Source organism: Passer montanus, unplaced genomic scaffold (assembly GCF_014805655.1).
Source record: "Passer montanus isolate IOZ18808 unplaced genomic scaffold, ASM1480565v1 scaffold85, whole genome shotgun sequence".
NCBI classification, from domain to species: Eukaryota; Metazoa; Chordata; class Aves; order Passeriformes; family Passeridae; genus Passer; species Passer montanus.
The window spans coordinates 1,135,093-1,156,425 of NW_024373812.1; the positions used below are offsets into that span (position 1 = coordinate 1,135,093).

General features: G+C 38.9%; 1 protein-coding gene across 1 annotated transcript in view; it reads right to left on the reverse strand.

Moving 5' to 3' along the window:
* SVEP1 (sushi, von Willebrand factor type A, EGF and pentraxin domain containing 1) overlaps positions 1–21,333 on the reverse strand; it is a 118,436-nt gene that overhangs the window by 77,098 nt on the left and 20,005 nt on the right. The window contains exons 4-5 of the mRNA XM_039733256.1: positions 1,988–2,146; positions 1,568–1,747 (exon numbers count right to left, since the gene is read on the reverse strand). Coding sequence (XP_039589190.1) covers positions 1,568–1,747; positions 1,988–2,146 — 339 coding nt within the window. The remainder of the gene's footprint in view (positions 1–1,567; positions 1,748–1,987; positions 2,147–21,333) is intronic.

Genomic DNA, 21,333 nt, shown 5'->3' on the forward strand with positions numbered 1-21,333 from the left:
AAGTTCCTATAAATCTAAGCTGAAATAAACCGCTATACAAAGAATGCCCTGAGAGACTGATCTGTAGCTCAGATTCCCCCTTTCAGAGCCGTAAGTTGCTGTTTCTTTCAGGGCTGTAGCATTTGCTGTGACGTCATGAAGTGCTAATTCTGCCAAAGATCAGTCTTACATTTTTGCCCGAACACAGGGTAAGAGCTACAGAATGAGATGACGGCTTTTTATGTACTAGCTTCCAGTGCAGCAGACTAATGTCAAGGGCATTCAAGTCAAACTAAACATGCTGAACTACGTCTTGTGGCTGTTGAGGAGATAAAGGCTCCTACCTGGTTTATTTTTTTTTCCTTTTCTCCCCTCATAATACTGGCCTATTGAAACCTTCTCCTCTTGTCACTGGAAGCTACATAGGAAACCTAAGATTTCTGGGATTATTTGAATAAAGTTCCTATAAATCTAAGCTGAAATAAACCGCTATACAAAGAATGCCCTGAGAGACTGATCTGTAGCTCAGATTCCCCCTTTCAGAGCCGTAAGTTGCTGTTTCTTTCAGGGCTGTACCATTTACTGTGATGTCATGAAGTGCTAATTCTGCCAAAAATCAGTCTTACATTTTTGCCCAAACACAAGGCCAGGGTAAGAGCTACAGAATGAGATGATGGCTTTTTATGTACTAGCTTCCAGTGCAGCAGACTAATGTCAAGGGCATTCAAGTCAAACTAAACATGCTGAACTACGTCTTGTGGCTGTTGAGGAGATAAAGGCTCCTACCTGGTTTATTTTTTTTTCCTTTTCTCCTTGGAAGACATACCAGGCAGATATACAGGCATGGGATTGCCTGTATATCTGCCTGATCATTCTAAGTGATCAAAAACCCAACCTCAGGCAGTTTTGTTGTAGCAAAACAAAGCTCTGTTCCTACCACAAAATCCAGAAATAATTTTTTTCAGGATGCTCTTTCTTGTGTTTCATCTGTTTCACACATTATTTCTGGCTGACATTCTTTTATAGGGAAATTCTAGGGTATTTTAAGTCATTCCATATTGAAATTCCACTCAAAAGTCTTCTGAAGATCCTGCTCAAGTCCCAGGCTTTCCTATTTTAGGTAAGAAGAAATTGAAAGAAAGCAAAATGGAATTCTTTAATGGCTAATGTCTCCCAACACCAACACCCCTCTCTGCTGAGAATATGGTTGATGATCTAAAACAGCCAGGTGGAAAGGTCTTGTTACCTATTTAAATACTTGGTAGGTTCACTGGATCTATACAGGATAGATACAAAAATTCATACAAATTAGGTAGACAGAGGTGCAGAGAGGTTTAAAGAAGGAGTCTGTATATTCACTTTCAAATGACTGTCCATCTGGTCAATCTTGCTCTGTTTTTTCCTGTTGTAGAAGTCCCCCTTCCATTTTATAAATGAAGGAAACGGAATGATTGGGGTGGCAGCCAACCTTTGGAACGTACTTTCAGACAGGGCTAACAGGATCAGATCTGCACAACTGACCATGTAATGAGTGAAGAAAACCACTGCTAAGAATGAACAACAGAAAAAATGCTTTTCAAACACATACCTCTGCAAGTAGCCTCTGATCCAGACCACTGCCCATTTGGTTGACAAAGCCGGATGCTGCTTCCAATGAGATCAAATCCTGTCTTGCATCGGATTCCACAGGCAGCATTAAAGTAATTGTTGCAGACATTCTGGACAAAGTGACCATTTTCAGGGGGCTTCAGTTCAGGGCAGTGAACAACTAAATAGTTAAACAGACACAACAAAGTGGTTACTAGCTGGAGTGCAATACGCCACTGAAGGAAAACGATCTTTTAGAATTTCTAACTCAGCTTGTACCTTGGCATTTTTGCTGGTTTAAAATGATAGAGAAAATATTACATGCAATTTGACATGTCCCTCAGACTACAAAACCACATAAAAATTTGTCCCAGCACTGTATTGTGCATTCCAGGGGATGTTTGTGGATGGAAACACTTACCTTCACAGGTTTGTCCTACAGCACGATATCCCTCCCGGCATGTGCAATCCTCCAAGGAGGTACTTCCTGGTGGAGAAGTATGATTCTCATCAGGACATGAGATGCAAGTGCTGATTCCACCTGGTGAACCCTCAGGCTTGTACGTTCCTGGTGGACAAGCTTTCAGCAAAAGAAAGCAGAAAGGAATTCAGGACAGTCACCTTTGACCTTGCATATTTTTTCAGGTGTGTTGATTTATTCTTTCTACATTTTCATTTATATATTCAGTGTCACATAGGGCAGGAGCATTCTCCACTTGAAGTACTGCACACTTCTTAACAGGTTTGAACTAATGCCTACCAGACTCCGTGGAGTTATCTGTAGTGACTGTCTGGGGACTGACATTAAGTCCATGATTAATCACCTTGAAAAGAAACCCAGTCTCAGAAGACACACAAGATTTTCACTGACAAAACCTGTGCAGACCTTATGAAGACATTCTTGATTCAGAAGAGTAAAAAATTAGTTCAAACTTAATCCTTGCCATTCAAAACTATGAGACGTGTAATGCATACAGATTCATAGCTAAAAGCACACAAGTCAGCAAAACGCCCTGCCTTTGATTTACATATTATGGTCATATGATATGTGATCTATATACTAGATGTGCTAAAATGTGAGAGGCACAAACAATAAAGGAATTAATCAAAGCAACTACTCCTTGAAGCCTTTGCACTATTGCATTTAATTCTGTGCACCAACACACACAAGTTTTAAGAACATTTAGATGATGTTTTCTAAGGCAGGGAAAATGCATAGGGAAAAGGCACCTCTCACCAGAGAACTTCAGATAGGCTTGATAGCGCTGAGCCTTACTGCTCTCTGCCTTGAATTCTAGTTTTCAGAAAATCACTGTAATTATTTGTATTTCTTTCACAAGATGTGTGAATTAGGGGAGTGACTAATCAAGAGGACAACACAGCAGCTGCTGCTAAATGAAATTTTGATTGACCAGATTACCACTTGAAACGGAATGCAAAGATATTTGTGCTGAAAAATGTAACTGCTAATGAAAAGTTCAGGAAATATTCTGAGAAGGTTATGCAATAGAAACACTGAAACCCGGCCAAAAACCTCTCACTCCATTAACTTAATTGTCAAATCACCCCATTTTCTCCTTCAGACTGCAGGTCAGACTCTCTCATTCTCTCCTCAGCCAAGTGGTACATTTGATGTAGCTCTGAATGGTATGAAGAACTGTACAACCATAAACACGCTCAAGTGACTTCCTCCTTACACAGTTAGGTGTGCCTTGCTTGTGGAACTGGTCTCTCCTGTGGAGCTGTATTTCCTGGAGTTCAGATATTCAACCTTCTCTTTGGTAGTTGTAACCAATTTGGTCTATTGTGAGACTTGGATGCACAGATACTCTGCCTCTTGTCTTACTAATGAAAACCTACTGCTTTCTATGCAACTGGAAAAAAAAATCAAAAAAACAAAGGCAAAAGAAAACCATTCTCCTTTTTCCTCACCTGTCATGACAGAATTGGCTTTCATAAGCCAAGTTTTATGGAATATAGCCCCCCAAAAATCAGCAAATATGAACAGGTGGCACTTTCCAGAAGGAGGATGATTTTTTGGATAACTTCCAGAGAAAATACTTTTGTTGGTTTTTCAAAAAACTTTGTGTGTTTTTTTTTTGAAGAAAGCAACTGAGCGGCTTCCAGTTAAGAGGCAATTTTGGGTGCTGAAATTGGATTAATGAATTTGTATTTTAAACACACTTTTAAAGAGACAATGACAATGCCTATTCAGTAGGAGATAAAAAACAAAGCAATTCAGAAAGGAAATAGGGCAGAAAAATCCAATCAGATTTAGAGATGGGATTTTTAAATTTTTGTTTTGGGAAAACAAAAACGTATTGGGGAAAAAAAGTCCCTTTCACATAATTCACCTTTTCTTCCCATCCAAGACAGTCTTTTTGGACTTCTGCTTCTATCCTTTGTTCTGTGCAGATATTCCCGCCTTGGACATCACATGTCTCCAAAATATTCTCTCCTGCTTTAGATGATCAGAGTATCAGAGGCATTGCTCTGAAATCTCAGAAATATTTCCATCTGGCACTTTGTGAAGGTCTCTGTGCATCCTTTTTAAAACCGTATCCAGCACAAAGTGATGAAGTGCATCCAAGAGGACACAGGAAAGAGTGAAAATTAAGCATCACAGGGGACCTGCTCTGTGACAGAGATACCCTCCATATGCCAGTTGAAGTAAATTAGCCTCTTCTTTTCCATGTATGCCATATAAAATGACATCTAAACTAGGTGTTTCATTCCAAAAAATCCCCCCCATAAACCAACAAACCCTCAACCTAATTTCTCTCTTCCTTTCAACCTCACCTAAAATTAAAAAAAATAAAAATCAGCAACAATTTTCTCGTTCCGTTTTGAGAACTATGGAAAAGAAGTAATCACCCATTCTCTGATGTGAGCATTTTTAACAATAAACCCAGTAATTTGCTTAGAGCTTTGAATCAGTCTGGCTTTGAAGAAAATGATTAATTCTGAAATCACACTTACAATTTGCTCTTTCCAGTCAAGCAGCAGGAGGTAAATAACACTGTTAAGATGGTTATTAATGTCTCTACTGAGAAAAACATGTTTTTCCAAATGTCCTCGTTCTTTTTGTATGCTTTAAATGCTTATCACTACCTTTAGAGAAAGTTGAACTATATCCTAACTTGGCATTTTACATAGAATTTTTTTCAAGTCTGAATCCCTGCTCATTGATACCACATATGCCCCAGACATATTCAAACTATGAAACTCCACACAAGTTTCATTCAGAATCTTTGCCAGAAAGCACTGGCTTACAGAGATATTTCCAAAGGTGTGAGATCACACAGCCTATCCTGAGATGTCAAAGAGATGATTTAAGAATAGAGCATAAGCACACTGTGCATTTTCATAATTTCCATAATAGTCACAGAGATTAGCCTGGCCACAGCTCATGCTGAAACCATCCAAAATCAGCTATGGATGAGCAGAGCCCTGGCCATCTGCTCTAGACTGTTCACATTTGACCCAGCTATATTGCAGACCCATCAAAGCCAGCACTACAGCATGGACCAAGACTATACTCAGTGATGGAGTCAAAGCTAAGCCAGAGCTTAAGGGACAAACTCATCTGAAGAACACATGTGGCTCACTCCATAACTGATCATACAGTCAGGAATCTTCTAGGATCAAGCAGCATCAAATTTCATTCTAGTCACCTGTATGTATTCAGCAACCCTGTACCAGCAAAAAACTGACTACAGGGAAAGATCATATTCTTTGGTCCTAATCTGTAAAAACAATTAATTTTTTTTCAAGGTTTGGTTTCCCTTTCCAGCAATGTCAGGGTGTAAAAAGCCTCAAAACAGTGTAAATAAGCACCAATTTAGCACTGTCAAGAATAACAAAAAGAGGCAAGAATTTAAAAATGGGAAAAGAATTTTAACAGTATCAGCCTTTAAAGAGAGAGGAAACTCATATGCACATTGCAAACATGATTTCCCCAACAAAAGATGTGAATTTCCATATATGTGAACAATACTGTTCTCTGCCCAGAAGCAAGGGGAGGAGCAAGGAAATGCTTTTTTGTTTAATGTAATTCTCCTCTTGAGACGAGAATACTGAACTACACCACAGGATTACCTCTTTGTGGGAGGATATGGAAACAGGGATTAGTGTGCGAACTCAAATAAGCACAAGGCCTGAATTCCCCAAGCACAAAAAGATGGCTCATATTGAAGTTGTCATCAACAACCTGCTTTCATGAAATGGTAGATATTCATCAACAATTCACATGCATATTCTACTGTCTATATTAAGGACAGTGTAATAAATTTTTGACCAGAAATGATAATGATACATGGTACTCCTCACACATCTTCTCCTAGGGTATATAACTGACCGAAAAATTTTAAGAAAATCGAGCATGTCTCTTCTGGTTTTGAACATTACTGGGCTTGATGACATGTTGAGCCACCAATAGAATGCACTTTCTTATTTGTACTTAAGTTGCACATAGAAAAGAAATCACTAGAAAAGAAATATGACAGGGCTTTGCCAGAAACAAAGACCCACAGGCAGACATAAAAACATTTCAGTCAACTAACCATACTGACCACGCACCTGTATGTCAAGATGTTGTTTGAAGATAAACAGTGAACATGGAATGTTAGAAAAGGCTGCTAAAAAATTAAAGAACAGACTTCTAAATTCAGTAGGAATTTCATTCTACCTTCCTACAATTATGAAGTAACTGACATTTTAATCTTTACACAAGAATTTAATATTGTAAAAGTGACAACAAAAACAAAGGTTTGTTTCAGAGATTCACCAAACAATTAATATGTATTATGCAGTTTGGCTTTTTTAAAACTGCAAATACTAAAGCCATCAGCAAAGTTAAGCCAACTAGCACAGAATCCCCACAATGGCACAAAGACTGGACTTAAACAGGTGGAGAACATAGGACAAAGTGTTTGTCTACTCTGTGACACAGGATCACAATTCTTCCTCTGAATGTACAAGTACAAATTTTAAGGATAAATACGTCTGCCGTAAAAATGTCAAACTTTCAAAATCCTGGGAGAGCAGGCAAACTCAATTTCCTCTCCTACTAGCCTAGTGCTCTAAGTCACTGAAATGGAATTATTTTCCAATTATCCCAGTGTTAAGAGAGAGGAGACTCAAGCTCCATGTATTTCAAAGATTAATTTGAGGGATTTTGTATTTTTCTTCAATGCATAATTTCTTCCACTGACTACCTTTAGTAAGTAATCCCTGGCATGAACCGTTCTTTCCACACTTTATGCTAATGAAGGATCTGATTAAGGATTTATCTTTTGTGGGATATGGCAGGAATCAGCTAGGCGACAATTTCCTGTTCTCTTCTGCATCACTCTGAGTTCTATTGATACCCTGCTACTCTGATGGCTGTAGTCTATAATTCTCATTTTTTCCTCAAAAGCGCAAAGCCTAAATGAAATGACACCTTGATGCAAATCTGGAGATAGTCTTTATAACTCAGCCTGCAAACATCTTCAATAAGGAAAGAAAGCCTAGTTTGCCATTTAATCAAGTCATGTTTATGATACTGTAATTATTTTTATGACATTGATTGCATGGATGGGTCCACAACACATCTGTCCCAGAATCACAGTACACCATGAATACCTATTCCTACTTGGTTTCCTCGTGCCCACTAAAAATGATGGAACCCATGGGATGCAGAATCCCCATGGACATGGAGATTTTTAGTTGTGTGGATCCTGGACCTGACATTTGATTCCTTGTGTTTCTAGTAATTTTCTGGAAGTTACGTGGAAGATCCACAACCAAAACCTCAAATTAAGTCACATTTATGTCCTTAGAGAACTGCAGTCTGAAGCTGTGGGTTGTCCCTTCCACTCTTTTACTTCACCTATAACTGCTATGCCTTGGCAACAGTGGGGAAAAAAACCCCAAACCAATAGTTGTCACTGTAACTTTCATGTGTGTGAAAAACTGCTCTGGTAGCTGTGTTTGCAAATAGTCTTGTATTGGATTTTCCACCACAAATAGATCTGACCATAAAATTTATTTATTTTACTAAATGTGAATTAAAACTTTAATAATTAAGGATATATGGATAAGTTACTGTACAGTATCAGGCTACATCTTTCTACTTTCATATCTGCATCTCTCAACATGATAAAGTACTGCATGATCAGATCTGTCTAAGGGCCAAGCATTTCCTTGCTTAGAAGCAGCAGTAGGAACAAGGGGCTATTATGAATTTCTTTTGACAATAGCCTGCCAAATAAAAGGCTCTTTACAAGGACAAGCAATGGTGTCATGTAGGAAATGGAAATCCCATTCCACACCAAGCAAAGACTTCTTGGGATGTCCTGCAGTACCCAGCATACAGTGTTGCTCAAACTGCCTCTTGCCTCCTGCCTCCAAAACCCCTTCTGCTGATGCTGCATGCCTAAAGTGTGAGTGACCGCTGCAATGGAAGAATGTGAATTACACATGGGAGGCCACAGCTGCACAGAACTCCCTAGACCTCTACCATCTCCATGTGTTTCACAGTGACATCTCTTGGCTTTTGCTGCAACCATCTTATGAGTTCTTCTCAGCCTGGGCCAGTAGTAGTACAGACCATCATGCTTGCTTCTCTAAGACTTTCCACACGATGGGTCTCTATTATAGAGATTATTTCCAGAAATTACAGCTTTTGTCGACCTTTATAATCTAGGAAGATGTTTTATCTTAAGATTTTCTATATGGTAAGTTTGTCACATTGCCCACATTGTGATTATGAAATACCTTTAGAAAGATAGGGAAAAACAAACCTAAACTTTTGGCAGATGCAGTAATCCACCTTTCTGCAACATGATGCTACAAAAAGCCCTCAAACAGAACAACAAGCAAACAACAACAAACAAACAAAAAAAAAAACAATGCAGGAGCATGCTAGGATTACAAAAAATAGGCAAGGAAATGGCTTCAGTTAAACATTTGACATATATGACTTGTACATAGACTGCAAAGGAAAACCCTGAGCTTGCCTTTATGTGTAGGGATCAGGGAAGGATTTCTAAGTCTTAGCATGTTCTCCAGCTCTTTAATATCTCCTATTATTCCCAGCATGTCCTCTGCATTAATTTGAGATGGCACTGAACCTGCTCATCCATCTGCACTTTGTCAGTATTTTTTAAGCATCCTTCTCAAAGCAACATGATTAGCAATTTAACAAGCTAGATGTCTCTGTTCTTATTTGATGTATTTTCCTCCATCTCCTTAGTAGTTCTACAAATTTTCTCTCAGAGAAAGGCAGCAGGCTGAAACAATTCAGAAGTTTAGCTGTCTCTACATGATACACAGGGGATGGTTCATTCAAACCTTACAGTTGAGGTTACAGACAACAAAATTGAAATATTCCACTGCCAAGTAGTCTGCAGAGTTTGCTAAGACACTTTGAGATGATTTAGCTCTAGATTTTTAAGCACTTCAAACAGTCACAACAAATTTTCAGAACACAAAACTTTTTCTTGATAAAGATGAGAACCTTGGATGCCTTCCCATGGGGCAGAAGATGCTGCCTGGAAGGAGGTCCAGTCCTTGGGTGAGCAACTCATCCTGCTACTGCAAGTATCCACAATGTGGAGAACAATCTGCCTGCTTGAAGAATATAAGCCCAGGAAGCATCACATCTTGTAAATGTTAGGATGCCAATGAGAACCCTCTCCACAGGGAGGTCTGGCTGTGCCGAGCATCTCTGGGTAGGCTTGGGGCCAGCACATTCAACAGAGGGTTACTGCAAAGCAAAGACTCTCAATGCCAAACACCCTCCTTGGTCATAGCAGCAGTATTGAAAATATATAGAAAATCCATCTATGTGCACTTCTAAAACTTTTTTTAAGAAGCAGGCCAACTATTAAATGTTACAAGCAAGGTGAGTGCCTTAAACAGATTCATACTGGAACCACTCTTGCATTGCAAGGACACAGAGCAGTGAGAAGTATTTTATATATTTTACAATCATAAAAATAAAGACTACCGATAGAGATTACTATATAAACTTTTACAGAAGAATACTTCTATTTTTGTTTCAAAGCATGTGGCTTACTTAAGAATAAGAAAAAAATTCCTGATTCCATGCACTGTAACTTTAAAAGAAGTCTACTTATGCTTCATTCAAACTACAAAATCACAAGACAGGTCCTGACAACTTGTGCAATATCTCTACACAGAAGTGACATTCAGGTATTGAAAAGAAGCTCCTTGGGTTTAAGTCTCAGTGCATTTTAGACAGTTACAAGTTTGCCGTTTGCATGGAAATAAAATCCAGCCTTGGTGACACATTGGAGGAGATGTCCAAACATATACATGCCTACCAGCAACAGATATCAGTTCCTACCAGCACTTCTGATTTTTACAACTTGAGTACTGATTGATGTCCTCCTGTCCCCATGTATTTCTAGAAGTTATCATGCTAAAAGTGTAAAATCAATTCCAAAAGTACAAAAAATTCTTTCTGGAAAATTAACTCAGTTAATATTTTATTTAATTATTAAATTAATTATTAAGTTAATTATTTAATTTTTTTATAAGTTTGCTAAGCAAATAAAGATTATTTATGAGTTTATTTACATGCAAGTGAAGGGTTTTTTTGCCTAAAACATCATGCAGAGTGAGATCCTTATACAAAGGGGGAAATACAATAAATTCTGAAAATGCTTTGCTCAGAGCAGCACTGCTATACAGTAGGTTTCTCTGGACATGGTCTTTATCATAATCACAGACACACATTCCTCAGCAAACCTTGATCACTGCCGATTTGATAGCACATGCTACTCTAAATACTACTGCTCTAAGTGCTCTGGATAGCATCCTGCTATTTAACTGTATAAACACTGAAAAGGAGTTTCACCATCCTGTACTAGCTGCACTTGCTTGCAGTTTTACTATCATTGCTGTGAAGTTGCACATTCATTTTTAGAACAGCAAATTCAAAACACCACAACAAACAGAGTGACTGATGTAAAGAAAATTTCATTAAAGAGAATCCAAACATTTTGCTTCATTTGTGCTATACATAGATGAGCAAATACCTGCTTGAGAGATCTAGTATCTCTCTTGTCTGAAGGCACTGGCAGGCCAGGGCTCTCTAGGCCTGGTCTAACCATTTTACCATGCATCAAATATCTCTATTTGTCCTTTCACCCTTTCGCAAAAGGTACTGGGCCAAGAAGGAAAAAGGGAAGGACAAGAAAAGGACATGTTTGCACCAACCCATCACCTGCCTCCCTAACAGGAAGGACTAATAATCAGCAACTAGGTGCCTAAAGGGCTAAAATTACCCCTAGGTCAGATCCCAAGTGATGTCTGTTACATACACAAGAGTTGAAAAGCTCCACTGGGCTGCAGCGTATGCTGCTCAGCCAACTGCTGTGTGACCTAGAGGCACACATTGGGAAACAAGAAATGGACTTCCTTTATCCACAGCTTTAAAGAGGGACAACTTGGCAAGACAGGAGTCTGAGCTGGGATGAAAAAACTCATTCTTTAACAACTAATGTGCTATATCCAGAGCAATCCGGACAGAAGTGAGAATCTCCACTGCCTGTAACCTTTGGGACTCGCTGAAATTACCACAATCCAGCCAGCACTTGCCCAGCACAGCCTGCACTTTCTTCCAGAAGCAGGGAGAAGGAGTCTCATGTTACAGCTAACTCAACACATCACCTTCTCCTGGGATTGCTCAGTTTAACAAAATAAGGGAGAAGGGTTTAGAAGCTGACAAAGCACACACGCCAATCTTCACAACACTAACAGGACACTGCAGTGAAGAACATACCTGGTGGTTCAAGATCCATTTCTACCAAGTTCACCAGCACAGTAACTTGAACAATTTTGTGTTCAGTGATTCTTGGGACTTAATAGTAACCAAAAATTACTCTCTGCTCAAACTCAGTGAGCAAACTGGCTTTCTTGAGAGAAACCAGTTGTGTAGGGAATCCAGGAGTAGTCAAGAGACATTCTCAGATTTTCTCATTCTCATTGATACAAAAAATTGTGAATTTTCTCTCTGGCAAAATATTAACAGAGCCTTGTATGTTCCTGAATAATTTTGCTAGCCTAATGTGAAATACTCCCTGTTGCCTCCAACGCTCACTCCCAACAGCTTCTGGTGCATATGATTCTGGAGTTAAAAAAAACCCTAAACCAAAAAAAACCAGATACCTATTTCTGCCTCCTTTCTCTACAGATCAGAGTAGTTCCACTGCTCAATCACAGATGGGGAATGCAGCAAGTAAAAGTTATTATAAACAGGAAAGAGAAGCTATTTCTGCCAGAACCTCAATAAACTGTCACTACTGCATTAGGTGCCAAACTTGGCCTCATTTCCACATCCCTTATTTTTATCATTAAATACACTTTTCAACAACAGTGATTATACTCCTATTAAGTAACATTTCTGAGCACTGAAGATATAGCACATGACTGTGCAGATGGAGAACATATGTCACTATTTCCATGTTTATTTACTTAGCAGCCCAGGGTAGGAAACAGAGTTTTTGGTTAGCTTAAGACTGCTGGAGAACATGCAATGGCTCAGGCCAATAATCAGGCCATAAAAAGCAGTGGTTCTGCCAATTATTTTTTTACATATTGTGAAACTAGACCAACTATCCGTGCATAGAGTTCAGTAAGCTGTTGTAATCTTGATGTTATAGTTCCTATTAATTCCTGGAATCACTACTGACACTCCTGATTTACCATGAAAAATGCCAAAAATCCCACTCCCCATTCCTCAAGCAAAACTCTTATGGAAACTGACAGGATTCCCTGAATTCTTTTAATATTTTCCAAATATGTATATCAAAATAAAGTTGTGTTTATGGAAAGCCAGAGGACTGAGATAACAACTAAGTCAGTATGCTTAATACTAATTGCTGCCTGTTCAAGAAACATTTGGAAAACTGACTGCTTCTCACTTCATTTTCCCCAATTGTCCTTGTCACCCCCCCTCCCACCATTCCTCTGCAAGATATGAAAGATGTCCTTAAGAACAGATCTGACCCAGTATCTATTGCAGGAATAGTGTCACTGCAGATCTGAACCAAAGAAAGGATTTTAAATACTAAGTACTGTGGCTGCTAACAAAGTGAACATTACTGCTGCAAATTAAAAGGGATGAAAGACAAAAAAGATTATGTTGCAGTACCTTAACCAAATACACAGCCTCAGGCCTCAGTCTAACACAGCTTCCTTCTCTGAAGAACTGCCATTCAAAACATTTCTGAACCATGCTTTTCATCCCCCACTAGACAGCCACTCTTCAATGACCTAATTTTCTGCAATGCAGGAATCCTTCTGTAAAGAAGGAATACCAGGGAAGTGAGTCCTACATTTCTAAGGCCCCTGTTTTGCTATTAGTATTGACAAAAAGTGCTAAAGTAACACCTGTATGATCCAAGGACTTTACTGAAGGGCAGTTGATTAAACTAGAATGAAACACCCTGTGGCAGCTGCCAGAAAGGGAGAAGGGAAACACTCAGAGTGACTCTCAGGAACCTCCCCGCACATTTAAGTGAATCTGTGCTCTGTGTTCCACTTCTCCATCCTCTTCTCTGCTTGAAAGGTAATTTTTCCACCTTAAAAAGGCAGAATCACTTGTTCTCTTTCTAAAGAGCAGTGAGATTCTTTGCATATTTTGGGAGAAAAAGGGTCTGCCACAGTCTTCCAGTCCTTTCTCCTTTAAATACATGCTCTCTTTCTAAGCTCTTTTGCCGTAAACAAGACCATACACATCTTCAGAGATGGAGAAGAAGAAGGAGGGAACACTCTTAACAGAAATCTGAAGCAAAAAGGAAAGAAAAAGGTAAGTGGCAAAAATTATTAAATCACTGCCCAGTGGACCCAAGACTCAAAATTATCAAACCACAGAGTTTTAGCTAGAAAATCTATTTCTAAATAGCACTTGATTCCAAATAGTTAGTTTCACAACATAATTAATGCTATCTACAAACATCCCAGTTTTTCCTGAGGTGGAGACAAATTCTTAGCTAGTTTCTTCTACTTTTGCAGACTGTGAACCAGTGAGGGTGCAAGTGACATTTTATAAACTACCTCTCTGATTATGAATGCATGAGGCACTGCACTTTCTATTTCAATGTAGAAGGCCTCCCAAAAATTACCTTAAAATAATGAGAATAAATCAATCTCTAACATCACTGGGAATGAAATTCAAGATGTTACAGACAGCTTTGTGAAACATTACATTCATAGACCTTGAACTTACTACCATTAATACTTGCCTGTGCTACAGCCCTGTGGCAAAAACCAGACAAGTCACAGCTGTAATCCATCACCTCCGTCTGCAGGGATAGGTAGGTAAAAAGAAGCAGGGAACAAGAAGGCAATAAGGGCCTTCTCACAGGCTCTCAGAGTGCAAAGTTGCCTTCTTGTCTGAGACAGAGGGGAAGGTGCCCAGGCAGTTGATGATAAAATGCTGTTGATGGTGAAACACTATCAGCAGAGTAAAGACAGCAGAATCCTGGAGGTGGGCAAAGCAAGACGCCTCATTTTTTAAGCTGTAATTGAGGGCCATACAAACTGTGTTCTTGGGGCCACAGTATAGCTTATTACTGCTTCTAGGCCAAATTTCTCTGGCACTTAAGCTGGATGAGCCATTATCATGGGTGAGTTTTGGACCCTTCACTACAAGAAAGACACTAAGGCAGTGAAGGGTGACCAAAGAAGGCTAGCAAAGATGTAAAAGGGTCTAGAGCACAAGTAGCTGAGGGAGCTGGGCATGTTTGGCCTGGAGAAAAGGAGGCCTGGTGGGGGGAACATTATCACTCTATAACTCCCTGAAAGGATGGTATAGCCAGGTGGAGGTCAGCCTCTTCTAAGTAGCAAGTTATAGGGTGAAAGGAAATGGCCTTAAATTGCACCAGGGGAAGTTTCAGTTGGATACTAGTAGAAATTTCTTCACCAAAAGGTTAAGAAAGTCAAGCACTGGAAGCGACTGTCCAGAAAAGTGGAGTCATCAAAACTGGAGGTATTACTAGATGTGTAGGAATGGTACTTAGGGATGTGGTTGAGTGGTGGACGTGTCAGTGTTAAGTTAATGGTCAGAATCAATTATCTTAGTGGTCATTTCCAACCTCAACTGCTATATGATTCTTTGAGTATTGAAAAGGAGTATCACTAAGTAGTGAAAAAGGTAAGCGTGATGGGAGCCCTCAGCTGCTGTTACACTAAAGAGATACTGGCAGAGAGTTCCTCAGTGTCTGAGGCAAGTAAGATCCTTCTCAATCCAAATTTTGATCACACTGCTTCTGTTCTCAGGGGTTTGGACTGTGAGCACAAGGTGAGCTACTGGTCCACTTTAAAAGCCACACATAAATGCAGCTTGGCTACTCTCACTGATTAAATCAAGCAGCTAATGAAAACTAAATGTCCTTGCCTTTGCGCCATGACCTAACCAGAATCCCTACCATGACTTGTGCCATAACCTAGTCAGAACTCCTCTGCTGTCGCTGGGACAATTTTTTAGTGTTTTTGGCCAACCAGGAAGAATATGGGTGCTCACAGAAGTGCCATGTTTTTAAAAAGGTGTTGCATTTCATAAGGTATTTTGAATTTCCATTCAGAAATAAAAGAGATCAAAATTTATATATGTGTTTTACTCCTCTACAATTCACAATGACATAAAAACTCAAATGAAGGGATTTGCAAGTGACAGCATATTTGATACAAAGTTGAGGCGAAAGCTTAGGTTCTAAAATGAGGGAAACATTTGCATTTCATGTGATATTCTTTGCAAGCTGACAACAGAAATAGGACTAAGGGATCGGAATATGTTTAGGTATACATATTAATGCCTCTGTGAGACAGAAAATAATGCAAGTCCAAAAGAAACACCAGCTTAACAATGTGTAACTCTTCCGGTAGATGACTATGATGCTTGGCAGGCACTAACATCCTGTGCTGACAACATGAGTCTTCAGAACAAGGCTACTCAGCCTCCCACTTTCCTCCTTGTATTAGAAAACCTTAGTCCTGTGAGCTGAGTTACTTGACTGACTTTTTCAGTATTTCATACTCCTGCAAGAAAGCCCCTCTTCTATACCTTCTTTCTTGGGACTAATGGCACCACTGTGACACAGGGATAAGAGATGCAGAAGATTCAGACTAGTTACCTGCTGCATTTAAAGTTTCTAGAGCACCTCCTCACTGGACTGGACTCCCCAAAGTGTGCATACACAGTGTTGCTGATATCAGGTAGACTGGTCTTGAGTCCTAAGACACTACAGTTGTTACAGGAGGCTTTAGCAGACTGGCATTCCCATGACTGCACAGGCTTCACTGTATGTTCTGAACTCAGCAGGAGGGCAATGTGTGAAACAAGGTATAGAAAGAGAAAACACAATAACAGGCCAGTGTTTTCTTCCAGAGCTCCAGATATTTTTATACACACATAAAAGTCAGAATATATGTTTTTAAATTCACGTGACTTAGGGTTTTCCCAGCCCATCATGCAGGCGCTTCTGTGTTCCAACAGAATACTGCCTCTATCTCTACACAGTTTTTAATACCACCTATGTGCATTTCCAAATATGAGTTGTTCTAGGGGAACACAGTGAGAATGTAGCAAGCACCTTTCTGCCATAAAATCAAAAACTGGAGCTGACATGGAACCTGACAGTAGTCAGAACAGTGTTAACACTCTCAATTAATCTGTGAAGTACTAACCAACAAACAGCCTGGTTAATGGCAATAATCTTTGAAAAAAAGACATGCAGTACTAGTAGCCTCTATGTAGAAAATGTCTCGTACTTCATCTTCTAGAACTTTTGTTTGAGAAACAAACCACATGCCACAAGGAGATGACAATTTTGCATGGGTAGTTACCAGCATTTACAAGGGAACACCCTTTCTTTGACCTCTTTTGGGGCAAAAGTTCCATGTCCCCTCCCTTTTTTTTTTTTTTTTTTTTTTTTTTTTTTTTTTTTTTCCGGTGGGGTGTGGGGGAACACCCTTTCTTTGACCTCTTTTGGGGCAAAAGTTCCCCCCCCCCCTTTTTTTTTTTTTTTTTTTTTTTTTTCCTTTTTTTTTTCCTGTGTGTGTGTGTGTGTGTGTTCAGAATGTTTCTTTTGATGTCAGGGAAGAAAACCCCAGCAGATTTTTTTTAATGGCCAAGAGAAAGAGCCAGTTCTTAAGTTGTAACAATAAGTGCAGGTCTGTGTAAAATTAGCACATCTGCCCATACTGACACAGATGATAGATTTTTGCAATTTCTCTATGCTTTACACTGCTTAAAATCTGCAATTTAGTCCCTAATTTTATTGGGTTTTGTTTCAAAGCTGCCAGGTCCAAATTGTCTCTATAAGATATGGCTATAGACCTTATATTAGGTTAGGCCATATATTTAACTACATTATACTCACTTCTGCAACATCAGAGTTTCTCAACTCCCCATCAACTCCAAGGTTGGGAGTCCATTCATTCTTCCCACTCTTAACGACCAAAACATTTCCTATTCAATAGATTTCAGATTAGGGAGAAAAAAAAATCAACTTCTCAAACTACATTCAGGTGTTAGTTCTATTAAAACATCTAAATTGGAAGTGTTGAGTTGCTGTTCTCTCTTTGTTTTGCATAGTTACAAACTAAACCCTAGGGTTTTGGCCTGAAGACATTTCCATTTTTATGCAGAGTCCTGATTCTGTTTTCATCAAATCACCTACAAACCCAGTAAAAAACAATTTCCTATTTGAAATCAATCTGTGATGCTGCCTTCTCATTCCCTAGAGATGGGATCACACTCCACAATGCAGTCAGCATTGTTTCAGGTTGAGAAATTTGGGCTATCTGCAGCAGATTTTAGGCTGATAGAAGAAAACATGGCTGCTTGTAAGACAGTCAACCAAGCATTCTGGCTGCTGAGTACTTTGCAGGCATAATCAGCTTATGTATCTATAACGTATCTGCAACTCACATGCTGTACTTCTCCAAACTGAGTGGGCTTTTGAACCCTTTTCATCACAGTGTTTTTTCCACCATATCCTTCTCACTGTCCATGGTCTTTGCTTGAGTGGTACCAGAATCTGAAGTGCTTCTGGACCCCTGTAGGTCTGAAGAACAGAGAATGTGGGAGAGAGTGAGAGCACAGCTGCACAGGGCAGAGAGGGCTCTTCCCTGAAGTAATTGTGAAACTATCTGAGGAACCTGCCCTGTCAGACATTTTCCACAGAGAACACAGAGAAGTCAGCTGGATAGGACTGAGCCAAAGAAGGAGCAGAAAAACAATCTTAGCTCTCCTCACTACAATGCTTATGCTCTTGTGATAGTGGTAGATGAGTGACCAGACAGTAGTAGAGAAGCCTCTATATTGCCTTTTGGGTACACATCCCTTGAAAGGTTTTACACAGGTCAAAATCTGCAAACAAATGACTTATTTAGATGTGGGTTATGACCTGATGAGCTTTGTGCACTTTTGCTTCTATGTTTTCTTCTCCCTCTCAGCAAAACCAAGACAAGTAACAGGTCACCACCTCCGAACATTTGCAATTGCTGCAAATTGCATTTCATACACAATATTATTGTATTGGGAGAGGAGTAGATAATTTTGTTTAAAATATTGAAATAGTCTTTCTTACAGGAAAAGCACTGTGTAAGGTACACTGGCTTGGGCAGAATGAATTTCACAGCATAAGTGAAGAAAAGGACTTTAAAAAACGAGAAAATATTCCTACACTCCATCTTAATTTGAACCTTGTTCTGAGAGCTAAGAGTCAAATTTGTTTGACACATGACAAATACAGTGTGTACTATCCATTAAAATCCAAATGTAGAGACACGGGGGATGCCTGATTTTGTCACAATAGGAATTCAGTTAAAGGAATCAGCTTTGACAAGACTTCAGGTGCAATTTATGATGCTAGAAATCCTGATGCTTATTCACAACCTCACAGGCACTAGAGACTGAAACTTGCAAGTTAATTGTAGCAGAAATTACTTTCTAGGAATGACTTAAGTAGTTAAATGTAAAGCTTCGGAGCCCTGGAGAGCCACCAGGAATGAAGTAGGTACTTAAAACAAATGTTGAGTATTTTAACCTCTCCTCACTTCAAAAATTAACACTTTGCTTTATACTGCTATCTCATTTTGTCCTTGATGCACTGTTTCAAGAATTTAAATATTTTCTTCTCTAAGAGAAAATCTACTAAGAAGCTCACAGAATGCTAAGTTGTCTGCTTTTAATTTGTGAGATGGCACAAGTTCAGGAGCAATATGTCTACAAAAACATCCTGGCTATGTGTTTCTGAAAAGGTAGTGAAAGTAAGATGACACTATGCGATCCACAGAGGTAAACAAAGAATGTTGCAGTAGAAAACTTTTCATTAAGGATTTCATGGGACAACTATTCCAGTAAGATCCCGCTATGATGCCAGTCCCACCAGTTGAAGTCTCATCAACGGCCCTTGTCAAATGATTTGACCCTAAACTGTTTAAAAATGAGTGACAGCTGGCTGATGAACATTTTAAGGAGTTAAGACATGTCCAGGGCAAACTTTTAAACTACCACTTCTACCAGGACTGCACTACTGACAAAGGATATTTTCAAACCATGCGTGATCTTAGTGAAGGCAAAACAGACTGCCTGTCTAGAGCCTCAGCACAAATCTCAGCCTTAACAGTAAAGGTTTTACAGTAATTTAACCAAATGTACTTACACTTTTGTTAACCTTTTTAAATAGAATGATTGGCTGCAATGTTTAACTTGTGGCCAAAGGACACACAGAGACAGGCTCTATATAGAGCCTAAGTCTGATTGACAAAGAAAGCAGAAGACTCTTTCTGTGTCATGTCTATTTCTAATCAGGGTATAGTTTCTGCATCTCTCAAGTCCTCTAAATGGCTGATTTTTTTCTCCTCAAATCACACATATATTCTGGTGGCTTTATTTTCTTAATATTCTGAGGTGACCAAGACTTTGAAGATAAGGAAAAAAGAGTAAGTTGTACATCATGTTCTAATATTCCAACAAATGCATTGCAGAACAGTTCTGGACTTATAGGACAGAGCCTGATTTAGCATAGAAACTTATTTTCTAAAGCCTCAGATAACATCTAGATGGAAAGGATGGATATTTTTGTACAGGTGTAAAATTACACCTCTGTTTTTCTGGTCTGCATATGTCAAAATTGAATCTGGGTTTTCACCTTGACCCTATAACTTCATTTGTTAAAGAAATTCCTCAGGAATGGTGCAGAAATGCAGTTAAAACTTTTTTCTTAGTTTTGTTTTGGTTTTTTTTAGCTTCTGGGTTTTCTTTTTCTGCCACAGTTGAGTTTAAAATTCAAGGGAGACAAGCTACATGGTGAAGAGTTAGAAAAAAAATAGTATAGAAACATTGCTACCCATATTAACTATCATGTTATTTACAAGTTTTACTTTTGCAACAGAAGATTCATACAGTTGATAGACAAGGCGAAGAACCACTCAGTTCCAAAAACTTGATCCAGATCTCACTGACACTAGTGGAGATACGCTTATCCACTTCAACCAGCTTGTCAAAACTATGGATAGGGTGAAAACCCACCAGCAGCTTCACGTGCCATTTATTTATGTGAAAAATTTGTACCAAACTGAACAAGAAAAGATCCTCTCTTTACAATTTTGCAGGCAAAGCCCCTGCAGTTAGACGTTAGAACTCATGCTTTTCCTTTTTTTAATTTTTTTTTTAATGGAGAGCTCAGGGTCTGACTCTAGAGTTTGTTAAACAGTTTTTCTGATGGTCTAAATCTGGATTTTAATTCACTGCCAGAAATGCCTCATCTTCATAAAGCAGGCTGTACAGTGGGAAACTAACTACTTTGGTGTCAGAAGTCACCTAAAATAACAGCAAAACTATGGTATGATCATGCAGCAATCTTCATCTCTATCAATCATTCAGAGAAAACAAAAAACCACCAAAAAAACCAACCAAAAGCCTCTCCTGACATGAAGAATATGCGGACAATACACTATACAATATACTGTAATTTATCTCTGCTGTGTGCTATATTTCAAAAAATCTTGCAGCATCCAATTAAGTTTTTCCCTCAGCTTTGCTTTGTTTTCTATAGCAACAAGTAGGAGAACCTTCACCTAATTTCCAGAAGCAAAGTACACAATACTAGGCTTCAGGAGACTAATTTTTTAAAAAGCAGCATTAAATGTAAAAAATCTGGAGTGGTATGTCTGCATGCTTCTGGATGTGTTTATTTTGCACAAGAAACATTTCTAAAAGCCATTTTCTTCAGTATTCATGAAAACAATAATTATTAATGCTTTTACATTATTGTTTTAAGACTTAAAAAGATAATTAACCTGCTAAACTTCCACAGCCATGTCTATAGTATTTGTTTTTTACATCCATCTTTCTCATCTACTTTTCTTCCAGTACTCTCAGTGGAAAATGTGTTTATGCTGATTTACTTTTCTCCTGTACTCACCCATCATGTTATGCTACCCTCACTAGAAAAACACATTTACATTTACTTTGTATTTAACCATCACGATGTTTCCTGAAACTCTTACCCACAAAGAGTCACAAGATTAATAAGAAACAGAAAAAAATACACAGAATGGCAGCAAGAAATATTTTTGCCAATATTAATTAGGCGCCAATTCAGCATTACTTAGTTACAGGCATTTTGCATCCTTCCTCTTGGTTTAGCTCCCTCCTCATGACAGCCAGGCATTTTAACACAGCATATTCACAACAGAGCCTCTGTGTATTATCACAGATTGAAAGTCACTGTGTAACAAAAG